This window comes from Galendromus occidentalis, unplaced genomic scaffold, assembly GCF_000255335.2.
Source record: "Galendromus occidentalis unplaced genomic scaffold, Mocc_1.1 scf7180000077527, whole genome shotgun sequence".
In the NCBI taxonomy this organism is placed as follows: Eukaryota; Metazoa; Arthropoda; class Arachnida; order Mesostigmata; family Phytoseiidae; genus Galendromus; species Galendromus occidentalis.
The window spans coordinates 515,326-541,714 of NW_003805515.1; the positions used below are offsets into that span (position 1 = coordinate 515,326).

The 26,389-nt window shown below is 51.3% G+C and overlaps 2 protein-coding genes across 2 annotated transcripts; both read right to left on the bottom strand.

Annotated features, from left to right (window-relative positions):
* Window positions 1-1,541: 1,541 nt before the first annotated feature.
* Window positions 1,542-3,603, bottom strand: LOC100905595 (solute carrier family 25 member 40). Its single transcript, XM_029112803.1, is given in 5 exon segments — window positions 1,542-2,321; window positions 2,503-2,689; window positions 2,876-3,092; window positions 3,136-3,461; window positions 3,552-3,603. Coding segments are annotated over 5 exon segments (1,032 nt in total). The 3' UTR covers window positions 1,542-2,071.
* Window positions 3,604-8,939: 5,336 nt separating this feature from the next.
* LOC100905742 (excitatory amino acid transporter 2) lies at window positions 8,940-25,122 on the bottom strand. The gene is made up of 9 exons (XM_018641283.2): window positions 25,048-25,122; window positions 23,834-23,999; window positions 12,815-13,013; window positions 12,190-12,397; window positions 11,848-12,085; window positions 11,457-11,731; window positions 11,078-11,235; window positions 9,444-9,615; window positions 8,940-9,319 (listed from the first exon to the last, which is right to left on the bottom strand). The coding sequence occupies exons 2-9, from the start codon at window positions 23,948-23,950 to the stop codon at window positions 9,163-9,165; spliced, it is 1,524 nt and encodes a 507-aa protein (XP_018496799.2). The 5' UTR covers window positions 23,951-23,999; window positions 25,048-25,122; the 3' UTR covers window positions 8,940-9,162.
* Between the last annotated feature and the right edge of the window lie 1,267 nt (window positions 25,123-26,389).

Consider the following 26,389-nt stretch of genomic DNA (forward strand, 5'->3'; position numbering starts at 1 on the left):
AAGTCTTGAACTGCAATATACGTCGTCTCTCGTCCCGTATACAGAGTAGAATGACAACTCTTGGAACCTACTCAAAGGCGACAAGAAGGCAAAGACTCTATGGACTCCTCCGATGTTCGGGCGCATTTCGTGGAAACGGCATGTGACTACGCAGAGTAGCAACACGATCAAGCCAGCTCGGATTGCGTTTGCTACGGAAACCCGCTTGACCCGCAGGATTCCGGCGAAAAATCCGAGACGACCGAAATTGAAAGTATTAAGGAGCGCACTGACCGTGAACAGGAAGGGAGACCAAGCGCTCATGGGCTGCTGACCCATTGCCGACTTCCACGACGTGCCAATGTACAGCTGCTGCTGATCCGTGACCAAGAAAACAAACACGGACATAGCCACGGTACATAAAACCTCGATTAGAGTGTGAACCGAACTCAGAGAGCACATGCCACTGGTGCCGAGGAGGTAATGACAGTTGAAATACTCGTTCTTGATGACGTCGCAAACTTTCACCGTTATTTGGTATCCGAAGAAGAATGCTTGAAAGGCGAGGAATAAATGAAAAATGGAATATATATTCATGTTGTAGAGAGGCTTCTCGGCATCGGATAGCTCCGAACGCTTCTTCGAAAGAGCCACCAAAGCGAAAACGAATACAGCGTTTGCCACGACCCTCTTACTCAGAACACTGTTGTCCTCTGTGAAACTTCTGAAGTAAATCTCACGAAGCGCGTTCATTGCTTCTTCGTGATTGTCCGGCGAGAGTGGCTCTACTCTCAAGTTTTGAAATCCCTTTTTGTCGCCACGTTCCTTGTCGTTCTGAGCTCGCTCTGTTGACAAGTGCTGCGTGGTCAGATCCTGCAGCGATCGGCTCTTATTCGAAGTGTTGATGGAATCCAATAACTTTTTCGCGTCTCCAGAATAGGCCACATTCCCCTGACGGCCGAAAAGGTGCACGATATCCACGTATTTCATGAGGATTTCTGGATGAACACTCGAAGAAATTACGATCGCATGCCCGCTCGATCGGAGTCGTTTGAGAATCTTCATGATGCTCAGCAGGTCACCGTATCTGAGCCCTTCGAAGGGCTCATCCAAGAGAATTAGTCGATGGGGAGCACTCAGAGCTTGGAGTAATACCAGATATTTCGCACTGCTCCGACTCAGCTCGGCGGTGCAGTCATCTCTCCGTGACAGTATCGATAACAGAGTCCTCCCCACAATCAAGTTCCTGTCTGACTCGGGGAAGTCTTTCGGTAGGCTCCGGAGAACATGAGCCGCGATGGAGTCTTTGACAGATATGTTGAACAGGGTTTCGTCAGGCTCATAGTTCCGCACTAGGGTAGTGTCCCTCATTCGCACTGCCGACTCGTAGTGAACAACGCCACGATCGGGATCGATCTGATTCGCGAGGATTTGGAGCAGTAGGTGCGCAGACGAACACGGCTCGCTAATTAGGAGTAGAATTTGCTTGAAGTGAACAACCCCGCTCACGTTGTGGAGATGGTTCCCTCTTTTATTCTTGAGATGCAACGAATCCCACTTCACACAGGGCACGTCGTCGTCGGAGGTGGATTTCATCTCGCCGTTTTCCACCGAGAACATACTCCGATCGGTATTCGATTCCGACATCGCTCCCCGTACACCGGGCATACATATGCTCGGTATAAGTTCGAAGAAGGAATAACTTCGTCCGCGTCTGCGCAATTGACAATCCTCGGAAGATCATTGTGTTGGAAAATATTGCATGGAGACGGTGCCTATCCGGCTTGGAGATGTCCCTCTTCTCATCTAGTCGGCTTCGGTTTGAAGCACGGATTGTCTCACTCTTCGCCCTTCTCACCGACCGGGCAGGAATCAATCCCTCCCCATGCTTTCGATTTAGGGATAGGCTCTCGACTCTCGAAACACCTCATAAGATAAGAATGATCTACTGCTCGGAAAATTCTCAGCCGCGCTCAGAGTCGAACTCGAGTCTGTCTTGAATAACTTGATCCGATGATGGATTGGAAATCGGGGCTGCTTCGTCTGGTCCTGATGTGATCGCCCGCGAGGGATTGAATAACGTATCGAGTTCCTACGCGGGATCTAGAGGTTTCACAGACAGAACTCCTCCCTCTTCAGTTCGTGATGTATTCCTTCTCAGAAAATAGGTTTTGAATCCTTCATACGTCGAGAGCACGATCGCACAAGATGGAGCGACTCTAGCAAGCCGCGGCGTTAGTCCCGCGAAGAGGGCTCTCGTACCTGACACCCGATGAAGGCGTCTAAGCATTTTCAATGTGGATTCCGGTTCACGACCGCTGATGGTCCCGAGATCCGTTTGTCTGGAACGAGAGAAGTTCCGGATGATTAGCTGCAATACACTTCTATACTCGCGAAGTCATATGTATGGCTCTAATTTCTTTCGATTCATCACGAATAATGAATATCCCGCCCGACTCTCCCCCATCGATTTATCCAGCTCATCGAAACGAGGAAGCGGGGGTCGAATCTTGTCAAACGAACCTGTGCGTCTTGATGACGTCGAACGGCAGCGTAAGTACAGCTGCGGTGGAGCCTGCAGTCGCACCGGCAGCGATGGTGAAGCCTAAGGTTGGCCGTTTATCCTCGTAAAACGTCCTTTTCAAGAGTTCGTACGATGACCAATAGATGCAACTGAAGAAAACGTCCCGATAGAGCGTCGAGGCGAGACCTGCGGCGGCAATATTGTATGCATTCCTCTGATACGATGTTCAGAACTCGTGGTCCCCGATGAGGAACGAATCGCGAAGAGCTACATCCTCGCCTGATCTTGTGGTCCGCTCCGCTCGCACATGTGTTCGGCGAGGTGACTCCGCGGCTTAAATCAATGCTTCAATGAAATCGTGAAGACACGCACCCATGTACAGCGAGCTGAGTCCTCGAGTCTTGATGATCGTTTTTAGCTGTTTTGTGAGGTCTGCAGATGAAATCGCCTCGGACTGCATTTTTGTCCGGATCAATTCGAGAGGAGATATCGCAAATACTGTGACCGTGCGCGCTATGGCACCAGACGCCAAGACAGCGACGCTCGGGGAGAAATTCTGAATTCCGGACAGAGAAAATTCCATCCTGAGCTTCCGTTTGAGCGAAGCATTATCATTAGGGGCGCGCACTCACCCGCTGCGTCTGAAGATCGAATTTGATGACATCGTAGGTGCTGAAATAGATCACTGTGGATGGGATCACCATAGCCAACGTGGGCTTGAGACCGGACCAGAGAGAGGTGAGACCTTCTCGTCTGGGGATTTTGGTCAAAGCGTCGAATGTTCCTAGAGAGAATCCAAACGTCATTCGAAGAGATCATCCACAATCGCAACCATCACAGGCTCGCCGGAGAACCGCACCTTTGAAGCGCTCCTGAATGAGGGTGTCTTTCTGCTGAGCTTGCAGTCGGGTTTTTATCACTTCGAGCGGTGTCATGAGCATCACGGACACCGTTCCGCCTGGAAACCCACAGAATGATCGAGCCCTGTCTTCTACATCGAAAAGGTGGCGAGACATTCTTCACTGAAGAATGTCCGTAATGACCTCACCTGTCCCTGACGCCAACATCCTCACTCCCACACTCAAGTCTTGATCGCTCATCTTGGGAATACCTGATTTCCAAGATGAAAAAAGCTCATCTGGGCTCTTCAAGATTGGCTCATTCTAGGACCATTGATCGCTACACCGGAAACGAGTGGCAGATGAGGACTTTCTAGGTGTGTAGGCACCGTCCTCGCAGAGGAGCTTACACGCGAATGAGCCCGAGTGTCTAGCCCGTTACTCTGCAGAGAAGCACGAGAACTCCTGGATGCACCGTGGAGTCCCGGACGCCCTGATCGAGTAGTTCAAAATAAGCCTGGAGGAAGGTTATCCAAGGAAATGTTTCCGGTATCGCGCGGATTGTTTTGTTCGCCTCGACGCGCGCCATGTGGTCTGCTGAGCGCACCAGCTGTGCGCAGCAGATCTCACATGGGAGCGGATCCCGCGGGCGATTCGAAAGCTCCATCGAAACATCCCTTCAGACGGATGGATCTGGGGGCGAAGTTTTCAGGCCTGTCCTCGTATCGTACATCAAACCCACGCACCACGAGTGAAGAGCTTCAGGTGTCGTCTCTCAGAAGACGGAGTACGCTGGATACTGCGTATCAATCAAGAGTCAGTCAGGAGCCAGGATAAAACGCTGAAGTCAGCCCATGCTTGCATTCATGCATACATCTCGGTGATCATTCCATAGAATATACATCCATCTCGAATCAGGGGACTCCGAAAATTCAGGGAATGCCAATCGCGAACTTCATCAAGCTCCTCAACGCTCTCCCAGTTGATTTCCGGAATACGGACATACTATACAGAGAAACTCCGCGTCTGTACGAGAGCTCATGTCAGACCCACGATGAAACATTACTTTCTGAGTTTTTGCCTAGACGATATAGGTAAGATACTCTAATAGTCGACCTGGATGATTCGCTTCCATCGAACCACCTTTCCCCCTTTGAGGATTAATCTTAGACCTCGAACGCCAATTTTTCCGTCTGACTGTGACACGGGCATTTCCCGCTGCAGGCACGCAGAAGCATGTCAGATCATGGGACGGTCGATGAATTCCCCACACATCAAAAAAAAATCGTCTCCTGAGTGACGAAACCTGAAGCTCTTCCCTCCAGTCAGTAAGTTCCGTTCCGTGGTGCGCGGGTTTGATATACAATCCGAGAATCCGGGGAATTATATCATGGCGAACACGCCTTGAATCTTGAACCTCATGTTCTTTCCAGGCTCCAGGATGTTAGGCTTGCTTTTGTGCGCGATTCAGGGAACACGGAACGAACCACAGACTTGTTTTTTGATGGCGATCGGTTCTCAAAGTCGAGAGCTGGTGTTCAGCCGAAGGAAAATCATATGGTGTCTAAGCTCGTCTCAAATCATCTCTCATGGACGATGCATCAATATCTCCCCCCAAAACTCTTTGATTCACGTGGAAGTTGTCAGCATCTCAATTTTCCGCGACCCCAGAGGTTATCGGGGACCTTCGATTAATTGTCCTCGGTAGCTTTGGCCTGATAGATACGAGAGCAGGCGAAGAACTGTAGCCATCATGAGGAAGGGAATTCCGCTGATCGACTCGAACCCGAGTGAGCTATCTATTACGGGAACATTACGTCTATGGATGCAAGAAGCACCGGAAGTGTATTTCTTGTATCGTGCCGTCTACTTCGTCGAATTTTACAAAATCGAGTGACGACAAAATTCTGTTCCCTTGGAGAATAGCCGAGACGCGGAAGATTGTTTCCCGAGCCAAGATGATCACCAAATCGAGCGCTGACTGTGTGCATATTGCGGGAAGCCGGGATATGGACTCCATAGAGAAGATGATCGGAGTCCAGCCGAGGCGTGTCATTGAGCGCGCAGGCATGGAAGTTGTTGAGTCTTGCTGCCCCTATGCGAAGACGGATCGGAGCCGATACTCCCCTTTGTAAAGGAATCAGCGCGTGAATGAGCTCTTGAAGACTTCAGGAATTTCTCGAGGAAGACCCCAGTTTGACAGCTACGGACACCGTTCTGAAAATCGTGTTTCCCGCCGGAGGAGCGTCCGCCCGCGACGGAAGTTCCTGAGCGTAAATTGATTCTCCGACGGAGATCGGTCTCGTGGACAAGAAGCGCGAGGTGCGCCGAGCTTCCGGCTATTTGTTATTCGCCAAGGGTCCGATCTGCCCTCCCTATCCTCTGAACACTGCATTCCCCTCAGTCTCTGTGATTGTGATCGGAAACCTATGAGCTTTTTGACGTGACGCCGAGAGATTGCTGAATAGCGAGCCATTAAACGGTTTTATGAATTTATTGAATTGAATATCAGATCAGCATTTCAACTTCTATTGTGATCTAACAACTAACAATCCGACCGATCCGGGTCGGGAGAGGAAGTCCAGGAAAGCTGACCAGGAGCGGCGCGATCAATGTCCTACTATAATATGGTTGTTTGTTTGTCGACATAATTATGAATATTGTTTATCATATTGTGTATAATCATCATTCCGTTACTGGTATCAATCTTACCTTCGTCGATGTCATCATCGACATAATCATCAATCAATATCAATAGCAACAGTGTTTTCGAGAAAGACAGCGATTGCACATGAACGTCTAAGACGCGATGCTTCCTCAAACTTTCATCCCGCTTTCGTTCTCGCTCGCTCGTTCGCTCCAAGATCAAGTTATGTCATAGGCATATATATATGTATATAATCATCATCATTATCATGGTATATATATGTATATATATATGAATGGGTGATGACCGTCATTTTCAAAAGGTGTTTCGAATATTTGAGGTAGCGACTGTGTAGAAAACGCTCGCAAGCGGAACGGCACCGGAGACGAGAAGTAAAGATGCGCGTGAGGCTTCAGAGGCTTTCTTTTCGATATGAGCTGGCCGAGTTTCCTCCAGGGCGACAGCTCATTTCGGGGCACCACGCACTCGGTTCGCCCCCGTAGCAGGTGAGCGACCAAGATGGTCTAGCCGGATTCATTTCTCGACTTCGCGCATTTTCCCGTCCTCGTCAATCCACAAGTTTCGATTGCGTCCTCTCGCGTTGTTGTATGCACTAATCAATCTCTCGCTCCTTCCAAATAACGGTTCTATCATCTTATATCGCAGCAGCTCTAGGTAAATAATTCGGATTTTCTTCTGTTGAGATGATGACGACTCGGCTCGAGTTCGACTGAGTCGTCCATCGAATCGGTGACCCTCTATGGAGACTCGAGACGGGGTCGAGCTAGATTCAGTATGTTCAATGATATGATTCTGCTATCCATGAACTACTCATACATGTTACTGTCGATATTGATGTACTTGTATCTCTTGTTGTTGATTTCACTCAGCTGTTCATGATGCTTTAGACTGGTTTCCGCCTGAGTTGCATATAGGCGTACGCTTAATCAGATTCTTCCGTCAGATAAGTATATATCGGATAAGTAGATCTTATGGATAGTGAAAAACCTATGTATTCATGTAAAATGGCTGACTGGTTGGTTTGAAAGTCGCATGGTATCTTGTAACTTTAGGTCATTTTTATTCGTTTTTTCTTCTTCGATTTCGGTGACGTTGCTGCTTGTGGGGGGTTCGAATGAGTTGTCCTAGGGTCCGAATGGATTCGAGTTCAAGGTGTGTGTTTAGGCGGAATGATCTTCGGTGAGAGCCTCGAGTCTGTCAGCGCTCTCAAGATATATCCGATCGCTCCCCCGAGGGAGGTGCGAGAGTTCCAACGATTCCAGATGCATCAGATTCTTCCTCGCTCTGATGTTTCTCCGCTTAGAAAATCTCTTCGAGAATTTCCTATGGCTCATTTGATTCGAAGGAACTGATCGAATGGGGGGTTCGTGATATGTACCTTGTTCTTCCTCTTTCTCCCAAGGACCGTCAGCGTGAATTCGTTCATAATTCCCGTGATGAGTTTCATTTCTCTTCGTCTCCCAATCATTGTGGGTTAAGATGTCGAAGTAAAGGCTAATATTGTATGATTGTATGATTGTAAATAACTTCACGCCGAGAAGACGGAATCTTGCTCGGGCATCTGGAAAGACTTGCGGGCGGCTTTAGTGCGGTATCCCTCCTAATCAAGTTTGTTGGCAAGAAAGAAACTGTCGACGGTTCGGCACTCAAAGCTTGGAGCGGGTCATTTGCCGCTATTTGATATTTCGTTCCAAAAATGGTATTCGCCCTCGATGGCGACAACGCTAGCGACGTGACTCCACTTGCATTGAGTTGTTTGCTCTCTTTCTGTCGACCTGTCTTGTATGACTTGTCTTTTGGGTATAGTTTTCTTCCAAACTAAATGGGCACGAAGTGAAAGACTTGGATTTATCATGTCTTGCGGGTAGTTGTTGGTACACGTCTACGGCACTAGCGCTGCATTGAAAGTCTTCTGGGTTGTGTAGTTCTTCACTTTTTGTTGAGTTCAGCTCTGTGTGTGTTCTGACATCCGTATCGGACGGCACGTCCGGGTCAAGGCTTGGGGCGGCACTCCCGGAGAGTCGAGAGTGCCTATAAGTTTCCGAATCAGGGAAGACTACGACATGAGATTGATTTGAGGGCGGACTTGGGATATGAGGTTTGACAATTTACGGACTACTCAAGCTTATTGTCCCCGGCGTGTCCGTCCAAGTCATTTGAGGTGTTGACGCTGAGTGTGGTAAGTTTACTCATTACTGCAATGGTCATCGGATACAGTAATAGTCATGTAGTTCGAGTATAAGTAATTACTGTTAGATATGTTTCTCCTCGCAATAATCGTTCAGTGAATGATATGCATCGCAATGTTTTTCGAGTCATTCGCATGTTCGCCTCCGCTACGATATGCTAATATAGCCATATAAGTAAATGAGGTATTATCAGATATGTATGCGCGTGTACTAGGAAGGCAGATCAAGGAAGCTGGATTCCTTGTTCGATGAGTAGAGGATTCCTCTCGTTCTCGATAACTAAATGAGCTCCAATGAACTTCCTTGTTCTAAGTTTTCTCCGATCAGATTCTTTTTCCAGGGTTTTGCTTGAGTCTCCGGTAGCCATCATCATCGGCGACGCTGTGAACACGTATGATCATTGATTTGATTACAACACGACCCTGCTGCTTTCATGATGCGGGGTTATATAGCTAGATACACAATCAGCTTCGGAGGAGAGAGTTCCTGTTGTTGTTGTACGACCAACAGCATGACCGACTTGGATAGCCTGTGGGGCGAACCGTCGTCCCATCGTCCTTGTCGGTGCACGGGTCTCGAAAAAAATCAGTCAATCGGTCAATCAATCAATCAATCGATCAAACAATCAGTCAGTCAATCAATCAATCAATCAAAGCACGATGCAGTCATTCCGTCACGCGACTGGTCCTTGGACCGAGAATTTCGTAATTCCATTCGTTGAAGTAAACGATTCCAGTGGTGCCGATTAGTTTATGGGGAAGTTGCTGAAGTGATAACAAATAACGCCGGTAACAGTTGGCGTCGAATCGCTCCGAATTAGAAGTGTCCATGTCTTTTTCCAGCCGGACAAGCCGTCAGAGATATGTAGCGCAGGCTGACGTCGGCTCGCAGGAGCCGAGGATCCGCAGCGTTAGGGCACTACGGTCGCGGTGCCGGACCTCCCGAGAAGGAGCAAAGGCCGGGTTAGATTTGAGTTTCGCCCTCGGTCGGATGCGAGTTGCGACTCTTGTCTTGGAGTTTCCTCGCGTCCATTTCGGCTAGCTCGTCTTTGCTCAGATGATGCACGATTCCAGCGCCATAAGCGTCACCGAGCACATTGATCGACGTTCGGATGCGATCCCTGGAACGAGCCGAGATAAGGAATGCCCCAGTGTATGCTGCCAATAATTCTCGCCGACATAAAATATTCATTGACCATGGGCCGCCGTGAGCTCACTCGAGCATGCCAAGGGAAAAATACTCACAGCAACCAGTCGACGGCGACAATCATCGAAATATCTTCAGTTGGAAGACCGACTGATGTGAGCACGAGCAGCATCGTAACGAGTCCTGCCGACGGTACGGAAGCGGCTCCGATGGAGGCGGCCGTTGCCGTCAGAGACACAGCGATTATCTGTCCTGTGCTGAGATAGATGCCTGTCGGGAGCAATCAAAATGAGTTTTACATTGTCTAAGGGACAAGGACGTATCGCGATAAATTCATGCGTAGGCCTGCTCCAAGCACCGTGGAAGTCGCTTAGGGCTTCCTCACGCATCAAATTGACTGCTCTTCATCTCGAGAGCACATCACAACGACAAAGGGAAAGATAGACGACGCGACGCGGAGCTTATGGAAATCGGAGAAGAATATGAGGAGCCGAATGATGGGACTTGAGGCGAATATCGGTCGACCACGAGGAGCTGTTCTTCCCTCGGTGCTCAGAGCCGGAGTCTCTGAGAGAACTCTTTCGGGAGTCGCTTTGTCCCTCGGAACACCTGGGTGTCCGTCTGGCTGTCAATCTTAAGCCCTTCTCTGAAAGGAGGCAGACCAGAAGCAAAAGAGTCGATTTCGACAAAGTGCTCCGGGACGGGAACATTCTCAGTCAGCTTGGATCGATCGATCGAGCGATATTCGAGGGATTTTCTTCCCTCTATTCCGAGTCGAGTAAATTTTCCGTTCGGCCGCCGGTCCTCCTCCTCCCCCTAGCTCGTTCATCGAGAAGCCGAGAGGCTGACAACTCGGAGAGCACTCAAAGATCGAGTCCTGCTGACCGCTCGACACTCAGGAGTCTCGGGTTCGGCGAGACCAGGCCTTGGCAAGCGAGACGGGCGAAAAACCTGTCTTCTAGAAAAGCTTGCTTTCGGTGTGCCGTTCGGAACGATCGCAGTAGAACATCGTTACATAGCAGCCGCTTGCCTTACTTAACCCCATTCCGAATTCGAATCAGACGCTCGCTCAGATAGCGGTCATTTGCCGCGAGTGACGAGTCGACCGCCCGGCCGAGAGACGAGCTCAACGAGTCGAGCAAAAGGGTGCGAGTTGACACTGTCTACAGCTTCTACTTCTCCTCGGCAACGCCCAACGCTAACATGAGCGGAAACGAGCTGAATCAGCTACAAGCCGTTTTCAGGAAGACAGCCACTCTAGGGCCTGCTTTTCGCCTGTCGATGTTTTTCCGAGAGGATTCAAAAGTTATATGACAACGGTCAAGTTCGTGTGAGAGTTCAGCACTTCCTGCCGAACAAGGTCGTGAGGCTCCGGAAGGGAAGCTCTCTTTATTATCGAGAAGAGTGTCGCGAGCGCTCTCCGCTCGTTGTAAGCCCCGATATTTATTGTCCCTCACTTCAGCCTGTCAACAGGCGTACCGCGAACCACCCATGGTTCGCAGTCTCTTCCTCTTCTAGGACCGGAGGGAAGCATATATTCTAGACGATACCGCCTCGGGGAGGTAAACAGAGAAATCCCCGATTCCGCGTCAAGAGACATCTCCCCCGGATTCTGAAGGACACCCAAGTCCTATGCGAGACGCAGGGAACTGAACACGAACACCGATCTGGGAATCGGAGCCTAATTCTGAAAATTATCGCAAGAGAATCGAAATCAAAGAACAGAACCCACCGTTCATTTGAGCGATGAAGATCGCTGCGACGGCTTCATAGAGGGCAGTTCCGTCCATGTTGACGGTGGCTCCCACGGGCAGGACAAAACGGGTCACACGTTTGTCGATGTGCAGATTTTCTTCCAGGCAACGGAATGTCACCGGAAGGGTGGCCGCGCTGAATGGAGGAAAAAGAAGATTTAAGGGAAACATCAATGAGAGAAGTTTCTACCGAAAGCATTCGGATCTTCTCGAGACCCAAGATTTCCTTTGTGAGGTTTCTAGAGGACCGATGATCTCAGAGAAAGGGATCGGGGACGACGGCAAACTCAAGATCCCTTCGGATTTCATTATAGGATTTTAGCGGAATTCAAGGAGTGGAACGCAACGATGACTGACCTTGAGGCGGTACCCAAGGCAGTGATCCAAGCTTGGAGCATGCCTTTGAAGAAAGTGAAGGGGTTCTGCCTTGTGATGGCGAAGAAGATTCCAGGCAGCGTGATCACTGCGTGTATCAACAGGCCGACGACGACAGTTACCATGTAAAGACCCAGCTGAGCTGCGGTCGATGCAAGATCTTCTATCGACATGATTTTGCCAATAATCAACGACATAATACCGAAGGGTGAATACCACATGACCAACACGACGATTTTCATAACAATTTCGTTTAGCTGAAACAGATGGAGCGTTTGAGGAGAGAGCAGATACTCCGAAATTCTCCGGAAGTCGGAACGAGAGGGAAAAGACCTACAGACCGTCGTTGTCGTTGTCTAGCTTGCGTACGTACCTGTACGAAAAATTTGACCATGAGATCTGCTTGGGGGCCCATTTGTCCAGACACGACACCGAATGCTATGCAGAACACGATCAGACCGAGGACATTGGTGCCGTTTTTAAATACTATTTTTCGTTTCAACATGGTCACTGGCGGACTGTCTTTATCTATTCCGGGTTTCGTAACGTTTTCGTAAGTCGTTTCTACTTGTTGGAAGCAAGCCTGAAGCAGGTTTTCGGGGAACATGTTTCTGGAAATGAGAGAGGATCACTGTTTTAGGATATGCTGTATTCTCTGAGGGAACATCAGAAGCACAGATACCATGTATCAGAGTGTCGGATCAATTCCATTTACCGAATCAGATCGAGGAACGCGTCGAGGGTTGTAACTTTTTTCTCTTCCCTCGTGAGAGAAACTCCTTCCTTGATGTTCGGATTTCCAGGATGGATCGTGATGACCATGATGATACCAACGATGGCAGCGAGAATCGTTGTGGCAAAGTAATAGACAAGCGCCCTCGAACCCATTTTACCGCTAGACTTGGGGTCCAGCTGAGATAAACCTGAAATGGAGCACGTTCGTGATCGAAATGCTTTATTCCACACTCCGAATTCATTGCAACATTCCAAGGCGGAAGACATCGAGTACGAGGTGATCCTTCGACTCATATCCGCGCTATCAGTGCTTCCGTGGAAAAGTTCCCGGGGATTCTCATTTTGAGCAAAGCTCGCCCGAGACCTATGTTCTAGGAATGGGTGAACATCTCCCGTATCGAGGGCAACGGTGGGTGGCGATCAGTGAACCACTGGAGCGTATGAAGCGCGAAAAGAGGGCCCCGACGCCGCTCTGAGTCGAGATATACGTTCTCGCACTGTACGCCGACCGAGCCTGTTCCTCTGTCAGCACCACAATCTTTTTCCATAGGGAGCAAGGTCTCTGGAACGCCCGATCCGTGTTGCGGGTGGAGGTGTCAACTCACCTGAGATCATGGAGGATATGATGAGTGGAAGAATGAGCATTTTCAACATGCCCATGAGAATTTCTCCAGGAAATGATATGAGCATGATCGTCTCCGTCGTGGGGGTCGCCCATCGGCCGAGGAATCCAATGAATAAACCCAGCAATACACCGACGATAGTCATCACCAGCAACATATTTTCCTCCCCCCATGATTTCAACTGCAACGAAACAGAACAAACTTTAGTCCTTAGGCTTACGACGGAGCAGGCTTACCTACATAAGTCAAATTCTTGTCCTAGATTCGAATTCGAGGAGCCATCGGGGAATTCGACGCACGAGGAGCTCCACGAAAAACTTGATCCCAAGCTCCGACTTGCGAGGGAGTTTCCAACGACGGACGAATCATAAGGATCCCTTGCAGACGCTCCAGAGTTACTCCTCCATTCAAGTAGCAGCCCGGTCGACGACCATTTCATCTGAGAGCGGTCAATAAATAATTGACGCATGCACACAGCGTGATGAAAAGCTCAATCTTAAGCCGAGGCCGGTGAGCCTCAAATACTCTGGAGCTACCGGGCTCGTCTCGTAGCCATGGCCGGCAGTTAGGTGAGCTCGGGGAACGGGAGGAAGCTCTAGCTCCGGAGTCCGCTTGATTACGCATTCTCCTTCATTTCTATTATTATGACGGAGCATAAGCGACTCGACATCCGTGGTGAATATTTCACTTTGATGATTTTGATAATTTTGGGTGGGGAGCCGTGTTTTTCAGCTGTGTGGCCCGCGGGCAACGGGTGTCCCGGCACGACGGTGAGTACGTCCTTCGCCGTGGGACAGGGTCTCAGAGGTAACTTATAGCGGAGAGGGAACGATGTGTTTCAAGAATAATGTCGCTGAAGCCTGGTCGAGTGGTCAGGTCCTGAACCGATGACTCGGAATTCGGTAATGCGATCCAGCTGAAGAATACTCGACTTCCAGGAGAATGGCGCCCCAGATCATCCGTCCTTGAGAGACCAGGGATTCGCTCTCGAGGTACAAGCTCCAGAATCTGAGCCCAGTTCAAGAGTGATCAGGTTTTCTCGAATCCTTCCTGATAACGCCCGCGTGGCGCAGCGACGGAGCATCGACATCAGCGAGCTCATCGAGGCACACATGAGAACCTTGAAGCGGGTTGATCGTTCACAAGTAGAGTCATTAATGCCGTGTTGCCCAGCCTCGTCCTCTGTGGGTATCTACTCGTTCGCCGGTCTACCAGTCCGTCCATTGCTCGGATATCTTCTCTTTGATGGAAATACTGTATCTCGCTGCGGCTATGATTAATTAGGCAATAAGGTCGGTAAGGACCGACGTGGCCGACAGTAGATTAGATCCAGCTTGCGTTGTTGTGCGCCCGACCTGCTGCCGTCTTAGATATTGAGGATATCTGGGCGGCAAAGCCGGTTATCCAATCTGTTCGGTGGCCAAGGTCGCTCCGCTTCGGAGAATCCCCAATCGTGCTCCCTCTGATTACGAAATGAAAAAGGAAACCTTGCGGCTCCTTTGGCCTGTCGTCGACTCGACCCCGTGCTTTGCGGTTCCATGCAGTCTGACATTGAAGCCCGACTCAACCCTCGAGCCCACCTGACTCGCGCAATCTCTTGAGGTCACCGAGGGCGTTGTTTTTTTCCTTCTTCCAAAAACACTGTTCGCACCCTCCGAATCGCGATTACCTTCGGGTTGCGGAAGGCGGCTGTCGATCTGACCCACCACAAAAAACTCATTCATAACAGCAGCGACGATTGTCAACAAAGGGGTTTTCCACTAAAACAGGAAGCGGCGGCTATCAAAACAGAGTCGAGAATCGAATGGAAAAGAAACATTATTGAAAAGTCCAGCGAGGCAGCTTCTGGAATTTCCGAATTGTAATCGTTTCAACGTAAGCTGTTGTTGCGATTGAGACGGCTGAAACGGCAACACGCGACTCGACAAAGGAAAGAAGGAGAGTAGAAGAGCGGAGAGCTCGCCAGGAGAACAAAGGAAACAGAAACGCTGGGGAGCTGCGACCTTCGGAAAGGTATAGCCTATTTTTGTTGACTCGGAGAATTTGTGTTGACATGAGCCGAGCGCGAAGGCTACGTCGATTCCCGACAAAAGAAACGCACAATTTATATGTCGCAGCACTGAAGTCTCGTGGCTGTGTGAGAGCTCGGAATCCCTCGCTATTAGAAGCTTCACGAGTCGAGTGAAACTCCGAGCAACATAGAATCATGCACTGAGTTCGCAGTCTGAAAATGATATCGTGAAGGGACCGACAGTATCCCAACGAAGACGTCCTCGATCAAGAGCATGCAAGCCCCGTCAGCGATGGGAGGAAGGATCATCGGCATTCAACCAAGAGGCTTGAGTGCTCAACGCGATCCCGCGAAGATGTTTCATGCTCCCAGCGATCCGCTGTGACAAAGGGAGAGTCTATTTCCAATCTGAGAATCCCCACCTACTTGTCGAGACTTATTTCCGAGAATATCATAGTTCGAGTAAATATTCGCTTTAACGAGCACGTCCCTTCAACTGAAGAGTTCCAGCGAGGCACGGGAGCATCAAGACCCCGGAGGCCCGACAGCTCGCTTCCATGCCTTAGCTATAAGGACTAGCATCGGCGAAATGTACTTTAGAATCTGTCGAGAACTCCTCATACAACAACCTCCTTCTCCTTTATTGAGGCGCGATCCTTCCTAATGATCGAAGAATGGAACCGCCGTCGGATCGCCCGACGATGCTGACTGATAAACTGAATGGATGCTCGCTTGCTTGGGAAATAAAGAATCAATCCGAATTGACGATCGAAGCGAGTCAAATAATTCTTTGAATCATTATCGCGGCGTGAAAACACTTCTTCGGCGACAATGCAGGGGAGCGGACGAATCACAATTATTCATTAAACACGGGACGGGCTCCGTCGAGTTTGGCGAGGCGATGAAGAAGACCGAACGTCAATGCTATGAACGAGACATTTGCACAGCCGCCGGTTTGTGGACAATCATCCAACAGTTTCCGTGCGTGGAGATGACGCTCACGTCAATCGGTCTGCTGCTGACTCGACATCGAAGCTCGAATCTATCGAGGCGGTAGCTATTTTTTCTCTTAGAAAGTTGTTCTTGTGCCGGTCGGCGTCTCCTTCTATCTGTCCCGGCCGTTCGTCTGTCGTCGAGAGCTGACTACAGGTCGCCGCGTCGCTTCGAGAAGATCTCGAGGACAACTCGGCGGTGGTAGCATGACAAGGAATGGTCATGTATGTTGAATGTGGAGCGCGAGCGGTGGTCGGCGCGGGCGCCTAATCGTCGGAGACTATATTTTCTGATCTCTTCCGGTTTCTTCCCGAACGACGGGGCGAAAGAATCCGAGAGACCGGCGACGTCGCAGAGTGATTCACGACGATCAAGAGACGATCACAAGCGTGCACACAATCCCACCGACGCTTTCTTGAATAATCATTGTCTCTCCGCGAAGAATACGCCCAGAATACGCTCGTTAGGCAACGTTCGATTCTTCTTCGAAACAATGCGCTCGTCTTCCTCTATTGAATTTATGCTGTTGGACAACTCACCCCACTGCAGCATTTAATTGGCATGGTGCGCGGTCCTCTTCCACCTTCGTAACACATTTCCTCTGTTCGAGTTTGCGAAAATAGCTCTGGTCGTAGTCCGCGAGATTGAGAGGGATGGGACAGATCGGTGAAATGGGGCTCTCAGTCCGCGCACGAATTCCCTCAATGTTTCAACGCGACCACCCTATTAACCTGCATTCACGGACAGGGTCCCAGAGCGGCTGCTGCCGAGTGCGGCGACGGTTGGGCGGGCGGGCGGCAAGCGGGCAGGTAGGCACAACACAGCGAAGGATGGAAGAAACGAGGAAGAAACGACGACTGAGCAGCAGCAGCAGCGGCAACGACGACGACGACGACGAGAACGAACCAGAGCAACCATCGGACGCAACACAACGCTCACCCGGCCGCCGGGCTGTTCAAAAGACTCTTGGCAGCCGAGCGGCGTGTCATGCTCGGGAGAGTCGCTGCAACACCCTGGAGAGGGACAGTGAGACTGAGGGGCGCTAATAAAGAAACGCATGCTGTCTGCCTGAATGCTCGTCGGACAGACGCCTCTGCGAGGCTAGTCACCTCATCCGCATGTTCGTCGTCAGCCCGCGCTTCCGCATTGCCTCCGAACCTCCTATGGCGTCCTCAGACCGTCTGTCAGGGACCCTGATGTCGTCGCTAACCCGCCCCGCTCCCGCCGCGACCAGCTCCCCTGACGTCCTCTCGTTTCCCCGCTCTGCTCTCCGTATTCCTCATCGGTATTTCTGGTGAGAGAGCGCGAACGTTGAAGATTGGGGCTCAACGGCTCCTTGCGGACGAGCCATGTTGATTGCAGAGAATCTTATCCAGGAAAGTTCCAGCAGCCTTCGTTCTACTGCCCGGCGGGCCAAGAGGGAACCCGCTCCGAGCGGGCAAGCGCGCGGACGGAGGAAGACTGTGTCAGCGCTACTCGAAGCACCAAAAACCAATTTGCGGAAGGCAACAACTTTTCCTCGCAATCTCTTGAGACGCACCGATCCGCAGAACGAGTCGTTGCTTTGGTTTTTCATCTCGGTAATCTTCTCTGATTCTTCCGATCGTTCTTTTTCTTCGCCTGCCACGGGAACGTCTCCGAATCCGTGCTCGCATCATGTCGCGTGTCGTCCTTCAAGAGCCGACCGAGCACACGCACTACAACGATGAGGAGCACCTTGAGAGTGCAGTGGGAATACCGCATCGGAGTGCTCGACGGTAATGCGGCTCAGCTTACGCCAGGTTACTTTTGTTTCTGTATTCTGCAATAGTATCTCTTCCATTATGGATCAGCCAGCGGACAACTATCAAAACAGATGCCGCGGCTGGCACAAGGACTATCATGATAAAATATCACACTCCAGCGAAGAGATTGCCGCCCCGGTGTTAGGAGCAGCTTGAACCGCAGCCGCGGTGCGGGAATGCGGCACTTTGGAGGTGATAAATGCCTTCAGGGCAGGGGCGCGCAACGCGCAGGCCGCGGCACTACCTCTTGTGGTCTGCCGCGGCCTCGAGTTCCTCTCGCCGATCTTCTCCTGAGCGGGAAGAACGTTTCTTGTTCCATTTCCGGATTTTCCCGGGTGTGAAGTTTTGAGCTTCAAACGGAGTACCGCATGGGGAATGCAATTCGGGAAATCTCTCCTGATTTAGGATAGACGGGGATGTAGCTTTTTTTTCGTCAAGCGCGTGGAGGTCGAGTCAATAGCGCGCCGTCGTGCGCACTAACGCTCTCATCGTCGGGAAGATCCCGGCTTCCGATCCCGGCGCCAGCCGATAATTCCTGTTGGGAAATAGAGGTTCCCAATCAAGACGGCATTCGGAGACCTAGGAATAGGTCGGGATTGCACAAGGAAGCGATCGTGCTCACGCTGGTTCCCTCTCCCGCCGCTCCCGTGGTAGTAGGAAGGGGAATTACCAGGATGTAGCACGAGGGCGAACAAGTTCAGAATCGGGCTTTTCGTGGACCCTCCGACTTTCGATGGAAATTGTCGCCTCGATGTTGCCTCTGGCGGCTCATCACAATGAATCTGCAGATTCGGGAGCCCGTCGGGCCCTGAATACGACAATTGTCGCTCCAGACGATGAGGGATGAGAAAACGAGGGCGACAATCCTTTTTAGGAGCCAACCATTCCTGAGGTCAGCAATGCGACACATATAGGTCTTATCACATCGATGAGACCGAGTCCGGCATATGATTCTCATACGACATGAGACCTCTTACGAGCGAAACATGCATTTATACAGTCGTGCATCGAGGTCCCTCTTGTTTCGATTGCTGTTTACACTCCTGTTCGCGGAATTTCGATGAGGTATATATACTGTGTGTTTCGTTGAAGCTCTCCTTCGCGATTCAGTGGGTGAGTGTCGCTAGTCGTCCTCCGAGGAAGAATGGCCTGTTTCGTCCAAATAATAGTTCTCGAGAATTCTGATTGGTGGTGAGTCACGAGAAGCCTTGGGGCCCGAGTCGCGAGATGTCGGCAACGTTTCCAAGAACATGAGAGCAGAAGATTGGTTCAGGCGAGGGTTGAGGGGAGAAGAGTGGGAACAGGGATCCCCAACGCTTGCTTCGGCATACAGACTACCTCCGCCGGGAATAACGATCTTCGTAGATAGACGAGTATCGAGTCTCGGGGTCGTCTGTTGACCCACTGTAAGCCTCGTCGACATGAACCGAGAACTCTACGAGTTTCGAAACACCGACCCGGCGCACGAGTCCTAGCGACAATTTTTCAAATTGATCTCAATCGCCTGGAGATTTTCGATACAAGCTCAGTCGCTGCGGCTACTCTCTGCGAGTGACGGCTTCTCCCTCCCGCGGGGAACGACCGAGGAGATGAGCTCAACCTGCCTACGAGGCTCGGTAGCCTCATCATTTTATCGCGTGCGACTATGCTCTGTGAAGCCGAAGTGAGCTCCTCGCGAGCAGGACGAAGCACGAAGCCGACGGGAAATCGATCAGAACTCCATGGAATCACGAGCTGCGCGTACAGACCGATCAACAATTTTTAGTCAGATTTGTCCAGTTATTGATATCTTCTGCTGCGGCATACCTACGTGCATCGTACTGACTGATTGAGAGAGATCAGTGCCGGGAGATGCTCTAGCCCGACTATCTGTCTTGGACGATTTCCTTTGGCTTCATCGCCGAATCGCCTGACGCCGCTGCTCCGAGTGTTGATTCTGCTCAGTCTGTCGTAGACCGGGATCGTTTGAGTCCTTTCTCATGCGATTATCACTTGGACTGAAGCCTCAGGATCGTCCCATGGAAGGTTTCTGATCCGATTCAATGTCTGAATGGGAGACAAATTGCTCGAGACAGATTGCTCATCCTCAGTATTGAAAACACGACGCCAAATTATGACTTTTACTCTCCTGGAGCATTTGGGTGGATGGTTAGGCCACCAGACATGCAAACTCGCGTGCCTGCGGAATCGAAAGGGAAGCCTACGAGGCAAACTCGGGGCTCCACGAGTCATTGCGAAGCGAATGTCCTACTCGCTGCGAGAATTTTGACGAATCTCTTTGGCCGCCTAATGGGAGACTTCATATGTGGCGACGAGCTCAGGCGCTGATCTTTTTTTGCGGGGAAATCATTCGTGTTCGTACCCCTGCGGAAAGTTCCACAAATCATGTCAGCATTCGAGTGGCTCTCCGACTGATAAATCGACGATTGTATGAATGGTCCTGCCAGAAAAATCTGTCTCCCGCTCAGATTCGAGTCTAGACAGTATCGATGATTCCTCATCTCGAGGAAGGATTCCCCGCCAGGAGCAGAGTGCGAAATTTTCATGATCTCGGTGAGCTAGAGGGGAATCGACACCACCTACAGCTCGATATCGCACGTAACGATGGAATGCCCATGCCATGCATATTAGTACGGCGCTCGTGGCTTTCGAAGTGGAGCAGCGACACAGAGAGCTGACGAGAGCTCTGACCGCCTCTCGGTTGCCAATGCGAAATACGTGACTGAAGTTGGCGTAGCCCGGGGTAAATTATTCACCGTGGCGACATTCAAACTTGGTGTGTGTCTTTCGTATTTAGAACTCTCGCGGTTTTAATCTTGAGCTTGAAGTGGGAACTCGTGTTACTCGACACTCTTCCCTTCGATCCTCGGGAGCGTGCATTTTCCGATCCTGCACGTTTTCCTCGTGGTGCTGCCGATCCGTTGCATCATAGTGAATCCATTCACGTATAGTTCGTCGTTGAGCGATACGCGAGTGAGAGGGAGAGAACGCGCGAGGCAGGCGGAGAGGGCGGGAGAGTCCAGGTCTACGTGAGCGCGAGCGAGCCAATGAGTATTAGTCTGTATGAGCCCGACTGCGAGCCATCAGCGTCGATTTTAGAGCAATCGGCTCCGCGGAGCTGCCGAGCTAGAGTGGATCGAGTTTTTAATACAATTTCCTGCCCGCCACGGAACGTCGCCTCCAGCCTTGAGTCTCAATTGGCATCCAAGCTTTCCGGAAGGACTCACAGTCAGTCAGTCGGACACACAGACAGTTCGTCGGCCCCGCGGACCATGGGACTCTGTAGAGCTATTCATTCATCCGAAAGCCGATCACAGCGGACTTCGCTAAACAGTATTTTTCAGCTCGCGGCTCGCCCTGAACATCTTCGAGTCTCAGACCGCACGGCACGGTCTAATCGAATTGCCGTAAGCCGAGCTTCGAATCGGAGGAAATTCGATTGGAGAAAACAAATAGACTCGCTCGATCGCCCTCGGAGGAGATGGATCGTCCGGAAAACTAATACCGATCGCGGCTGATTGAGAATCGTCTCGAGCTGAGAAACCTCCGGGACGGGACGTCCGTGTGAACGAATCGGAGCCACGCAAAAAACCCGCTCGGATCCTGACGGGGAACAGGTGCGCGGAGCTCGGCCAGACCAGTCCTTTGTGCTCCCTGCTCTCGCCGATGAGTCGCGAGACCTTCGCTGATACAGAAATTCATTTATCTGAAATGGGCGAAATCCGCTACAATCGAGAGGGTGCCGTTTCTGAGCTAGGCTCGAGGTGATGTTCACCTCGACGTGAAAGCCAGCTACAGTGACCAAAGGGCACTCAATGGAGGACTTGTTCAACGAGGGAGCAGCAGACTCATCAACGACGAAGAGGACGCGCATTCAGGCAGACAGAAAAGCGTCAAGGACTCATAGTCAGACACACCCAACGAGAAAGGAAAAAGCCGAATGACAGACCAAACGACACGGAGGACAATAAATCAGCATCAGTACCCCTCTCGAGTAATGTACTGCGTACAATGCTCGTTTCTCTCACTTAACTTTACACTCCTCGAGTCGCCATCCAGGAAGTCAAATGGCAATATGTTTCGCTCGCTGCGTGGAGAGCGGGAGAATAGCGCGGCCAGAAAGGCGCATCTGATATTAATGAAAACGAAAGAGAGTCAATTGTTCTCCCTGAAGCGTCGGACTGCACGAGCGATCCTGCCGCACAATTAAACCGAATTATTCTCCTGTCTGGCGTTAAGTGGCAACAATTGAGTGATTTTATTGAAGTCGAGCAAACTCGTGAATTTTTCCCCGAGATCCTTCTCATTGAATCCGATGCAAACGCTCTTACGCGAATACTCGCGACTTGAAACGAAGTTGGAAAGATTCGCGTCAAGCGACGGCCGTATTCCACCGTTTTCCCCTCCGGGAGCGACTCGGTGAAGCTGAACGTTGATCTATCAGAATCCGAGTCTTAGTACGTGTCCGGGGGTGCCGTATGTTGACCTTGGCGAACCGAGAGGACGTATTTTCAGTTTGCGCGAACGCTCGCCTATGGATTTCCGGCTAAGATGATGTCAATACCGATCAGACCTATCTGACCGAGACAGACAGGATGAGGTGGTCCTGATCTGATTTTCGATCGTTCTGTGTGCGCGGACGAGTTCGACGATTGAAGCGTTTTTCGCGCTCGATTCCTCATCCTTATTGAGACGATCTCGGCGAGGACCAGCGAATGCGAGGCCGTTTCTCACGATAAAGAGAGCCGCTTTGTCATCGTGCGGGAGACAATGAGCGTCGTCGTTCGCTCACTCGCGACGAGCAGCAGCAAGACTGCCGGGTCTTTGGCTTGATGGCTGCAGCTTCCTCGCGGAATTACTGACTTACTGACTGACTCCCTGCCCGCCCGCGCGCTATACGCTCAGGGAGCAAAGTACATCCTCGATCCGGTCGACGTCGCGGTGGTACTTGCGGTCGTCATCGACATCCAGAAATACACATCGACCGCAGACGAGCGGACAGACCGATGACGATCAGGGAGACGGTTACATTCGATCCGAGTGCGACCGTCGAGTCAGCCAAACCGGCGAGCCTACGTGTCTTGGCTCGCAGACGCCTCAATTGGCTCTCATTGGAAGATCGGGCGGGCATTCCGCTCACTACTTTCGTATCACAAAGTTCTTATCGCTGTTTTGGAGAGCTGTGTCGGACTGCTCCCCAACACTCAGCTGCGACGGGTTCGGAAGTTTAAATAGGTGTTTGCGTCCCAGTCGCTGCAATCCTCGTCCCCGCTCACATCGTCGTCCTGATGTACGCAGAGCCTATCCGCGCGTTATAGCAACAACTGTTGTTGATGTCGAGGACAGGGAATTCTCTCCCGGGTGTACGGCGAGTAGCGCCGCAGCGAAGCTCGTCCGGCGAGCATCGACAAGAGCGGTCGGACAGCTAGGCTTCAGAGGAGAGGTTCCAGACTCCGACGGCCCCGAAAAAAGGACGTCGTCGACTTCCTTGTCGACTATAGTGGGAGAGAATAAGGGGAATCGCCCGAAGGCACTGAAGGTCATCGAACGACGTTGAGTGGCCTGCCGTGCGGCTCTGAAACCCGCCGGTTGACTGGTTGGACTCCGAATCGGTCCCCCTTCCCGGCTGTCCCCACCGTCCTTCACGATGATGATTTCGCGCGGATATCCGCCCGAAACATCTTCATCGCATCTATGCCTCGAGGCTCATTTAAAAAAAGAAAAAGGTCCTCTCTCTGACCGAGGGGAAACTGACTGAGTTCGCATTCCCTTCGATACATGAGGGAAATCTTCCGATGGCGGATTTCTAATCGACCGTCACCTTCGGCATTGATCTCGATGAAAGTGTTCCTCTCTACCCTGTCACGTCCATTATGAAGTCCGATGGGAGGCGACCGATACGAAGGCTTTCCAAGAAACGGAACTCCTCCCGGTCAATATCAGGGAGCGCTCCTCTCAAGCAGCCGGCGCCGTCACAATCCGAAACTTCCGATTCGGATGGTCGAGGCGAGAATTCTTTCGATCCAAGGCATCCAATTCCGCTGACCAACGAGGCTCTCCCATCGCGGCTCATCGATAATAATCGAGATCCTCCGGCTCCACACAGTCGAATTTGTCTCTCACGAGAGAGACTCGCGGTAGATGACGAGAGCACGAAAAAAATATGACACAGCGTTTTCGGGGTGTATCAAGTGCGTATCGAACGGTACTCACCGAGGATTGGAAGTTGTTGGTGTTCGGATCCATGCGGATGACGTGTGCTTGGCCCGCCCCACCGGAAAGCATGGGCGTCGAGGCGTCTTCGCCCTTGCCAACCTGTGAGCTCGACATCGCCAGCACCTGTGAGTACTGCGCGTAATCTCCACTAGAGCTCGCCTAACTGTAAGGAAAGGAAACGACAACATGTAATGAGATTCTCCTTCTTTTTTGAGCGAGGAACTCTCAGATTGCGGGCGGGAGGAACACTCTAGTGGCGTCGCTTAGAGAATTGTCTATGGGAGATCGACATGGACGTGAGAAACCTGAGGAGCCTTTTCATTTCAGGCGCCAAGAGGAAATCCCTCGTGAAGCCACTGGGACTGTCCTCGACTATTCCATCATCAGGTGAACCTCTTCTCTTTCGTAGGTTCCATCAGAACAAAAATCCTCGTGCATTCGTTCTTTCGATCGTTAGATCGTCCGTACGACCCGTGGATCGTGACTCAAGTCTGGGATGCGTGGTTTCCGAGTGGAGTTCGCGAGCAAGTACCACGACCAGTTGAAGTTTTCTACACGGTTCACACTTTTGTAAAAATTCGCCTCCGAATCCAGACGAACAGGCTTATCCATCACGGGCAGAGCAAGCTAGCGAGCAGGCAGGCGGGTGGGCAGACAGGCGAGCGTGAGCCGAGCGCAACGAGAGCGCCATAGAAGACGTATTAGACGTACATTCAAAGGCCGAGATTCACATTTTCGTAACATGGACAACTCCACCAGCCAACGGGCGTGAACTGCTAAGAGGATTATGGCCGACACGCCGACAACCCGGAGACTGTCCCTCCGCACCAATACGAATCACTGGCAGCGGAGGCCGCTTTTAGGTGGGCCACAGGAAGAGAGAGGAGACATCACGCCGGACACAGATCCACCACGAACACCACAACCATCAGCACCAGCAGAGATCCATCAGAACTATCCACTGATCCACGGTGCAAGTTCAGTCGCCTGCCTCAGGCAGCCGGCAGCTCGCTTTCGCGGAGCGCAGTCGGCCAACTGACATGCCGTTCCGACTGTCAAGCAGCCCGACGGAGCTCCTCAAACGAGCTGACACCTCGTCGCATAGAGCCACGAGTCGGTCCGGCTCTGGGCCTGTCGTCGGAACTCGTGCGCTAATTGGAAATGAAGGATCCTAGATCTTCTCCGAAATTGTCATTCGACACCCATGCTACCTGATGTCTTCGGCACAAGCAGAGTGGGGAAGTCGATCTTTCAACCGGTCCGCTGCCTCCAGCCGTACGGTCGGTGTGATCGAGCGAGCGAACGAAGGATCGATCCAATCCCGCACGTCTTTCTACCGTAACTCTCTCTTTACTGTGGGGTCATAAAAGACGTCGAGGATTTTTTCCGCTCCGCTTCCTTCGATTCTCGCTTTCGAACACCTAATTGCGAGCGCAACCTTGAGGGGATTGGTTATCAGCGAATGGTCATCCGGATCCCCTTCTTCCTGCGAGCTAATAAGTCCAGATAATTTCGAGTTTCTCAAAAGCCCCAGGGAATGAGCGCGATGGGTTTCAGTGAAGGGGGGCAACCCGAAATACGGGGAGGATTCCTCGCGCAAGCGTTGCAATCCGTCACAGCTGTAGTCCGGCTCATACGCGCCACTAACGAGGTGACCCTCCGAGCTCCTAAATTTCATTCCCGAAGCCGAGTCGTCAGATCGAGGTTCGGATATGGCCTCTGGCGGATTCGTGGGATTAGTCTGTGAGCGCTGACAAGACTCCAACGTCCGCATGATATCATTGTGACCTCAGTCTGCTTTGAATCCAGGTCTATAAATAGCTACCTCGGTAAGAACTGTCAGCCGCTCACTTAGGAACAGCCTCTGAAGGGCAAACTTGACTACGCTTCCCTGTCGTCGCGTTGGCGTGAGAAAAAAGAAGAAACTCTCAAGAAGAAAGGTGTATGACCTTTTAAATACTCCTTCAGGATCTCTAGATTCTCCCCATGGACCTCAGGGGCCCGGAATCAGCCTGATCGCTCCATGTGACGGCCGCATCGACAAGTCTCTCCCCTCTTTCTAATCCGCGTCAAGATACTACATGAATAGCTCTCCCGTTGCAAGTCACGACAGTGGGGGCGGGAGCCATTTCCAATGGAAGAGCTCGGCATTCTCATGATCTCGCCTGCCCTCGTTCCGGATCCTTCGAGACGAAACGGATTATTCGATCAATTCCGCAGGCTAATGGAGTGGCGAATGTCATTTCGACGGCGATCATTGTATATTCGAGTTGATGTGCGTGAATATGCAGATGCATGGGCGTAAATGCCAAGTGCTCCTGGCCTCAGCAGCTCGGTCTTCGCTCCGAAGGAGGTCTCGATGACACTCCCATGAAATGGGCCACGGATCGCGAAAAGAAGCCAAATGATTAGATCGGACCTGGTTTGGGATACTGCTCAGGGAGAGATAGGGTCAGGGGCGTACGGCGAGGGGGGGGGGCTAAGGGGGCTATAGCCCCCTCCCAGATGGTTTCTTCGTAATGCTGTAGTATAGGAGCGAATCGCCTGATTGGA

Excerpts from the sequence above, each read along its gene's own strand:
- LOC100905742 (XM_018641283.2), bottom strand. The coding sequence starts at position 23,950 with ATGTCGAGCTCACAGGTTGGCAAGGGCGAAGACGCCTCGACGCCCATG. Across the intron at positions 13,014-23,833 it reads CCAACAACTTCCAATCCTCG|TTGAAATCATGGGGGGAGGA; the intron begins GTGAGTACCGTT and ends GTTTCGTTGCAG. Across the intron at positions 11,236-11,456 it reads GCCTTGGGTACCGCCTCAAG|CGCGGCCACCCTTCCGGTGA; the intron begins GTCAGTCATCGT and ends TCCTCCATTCAG.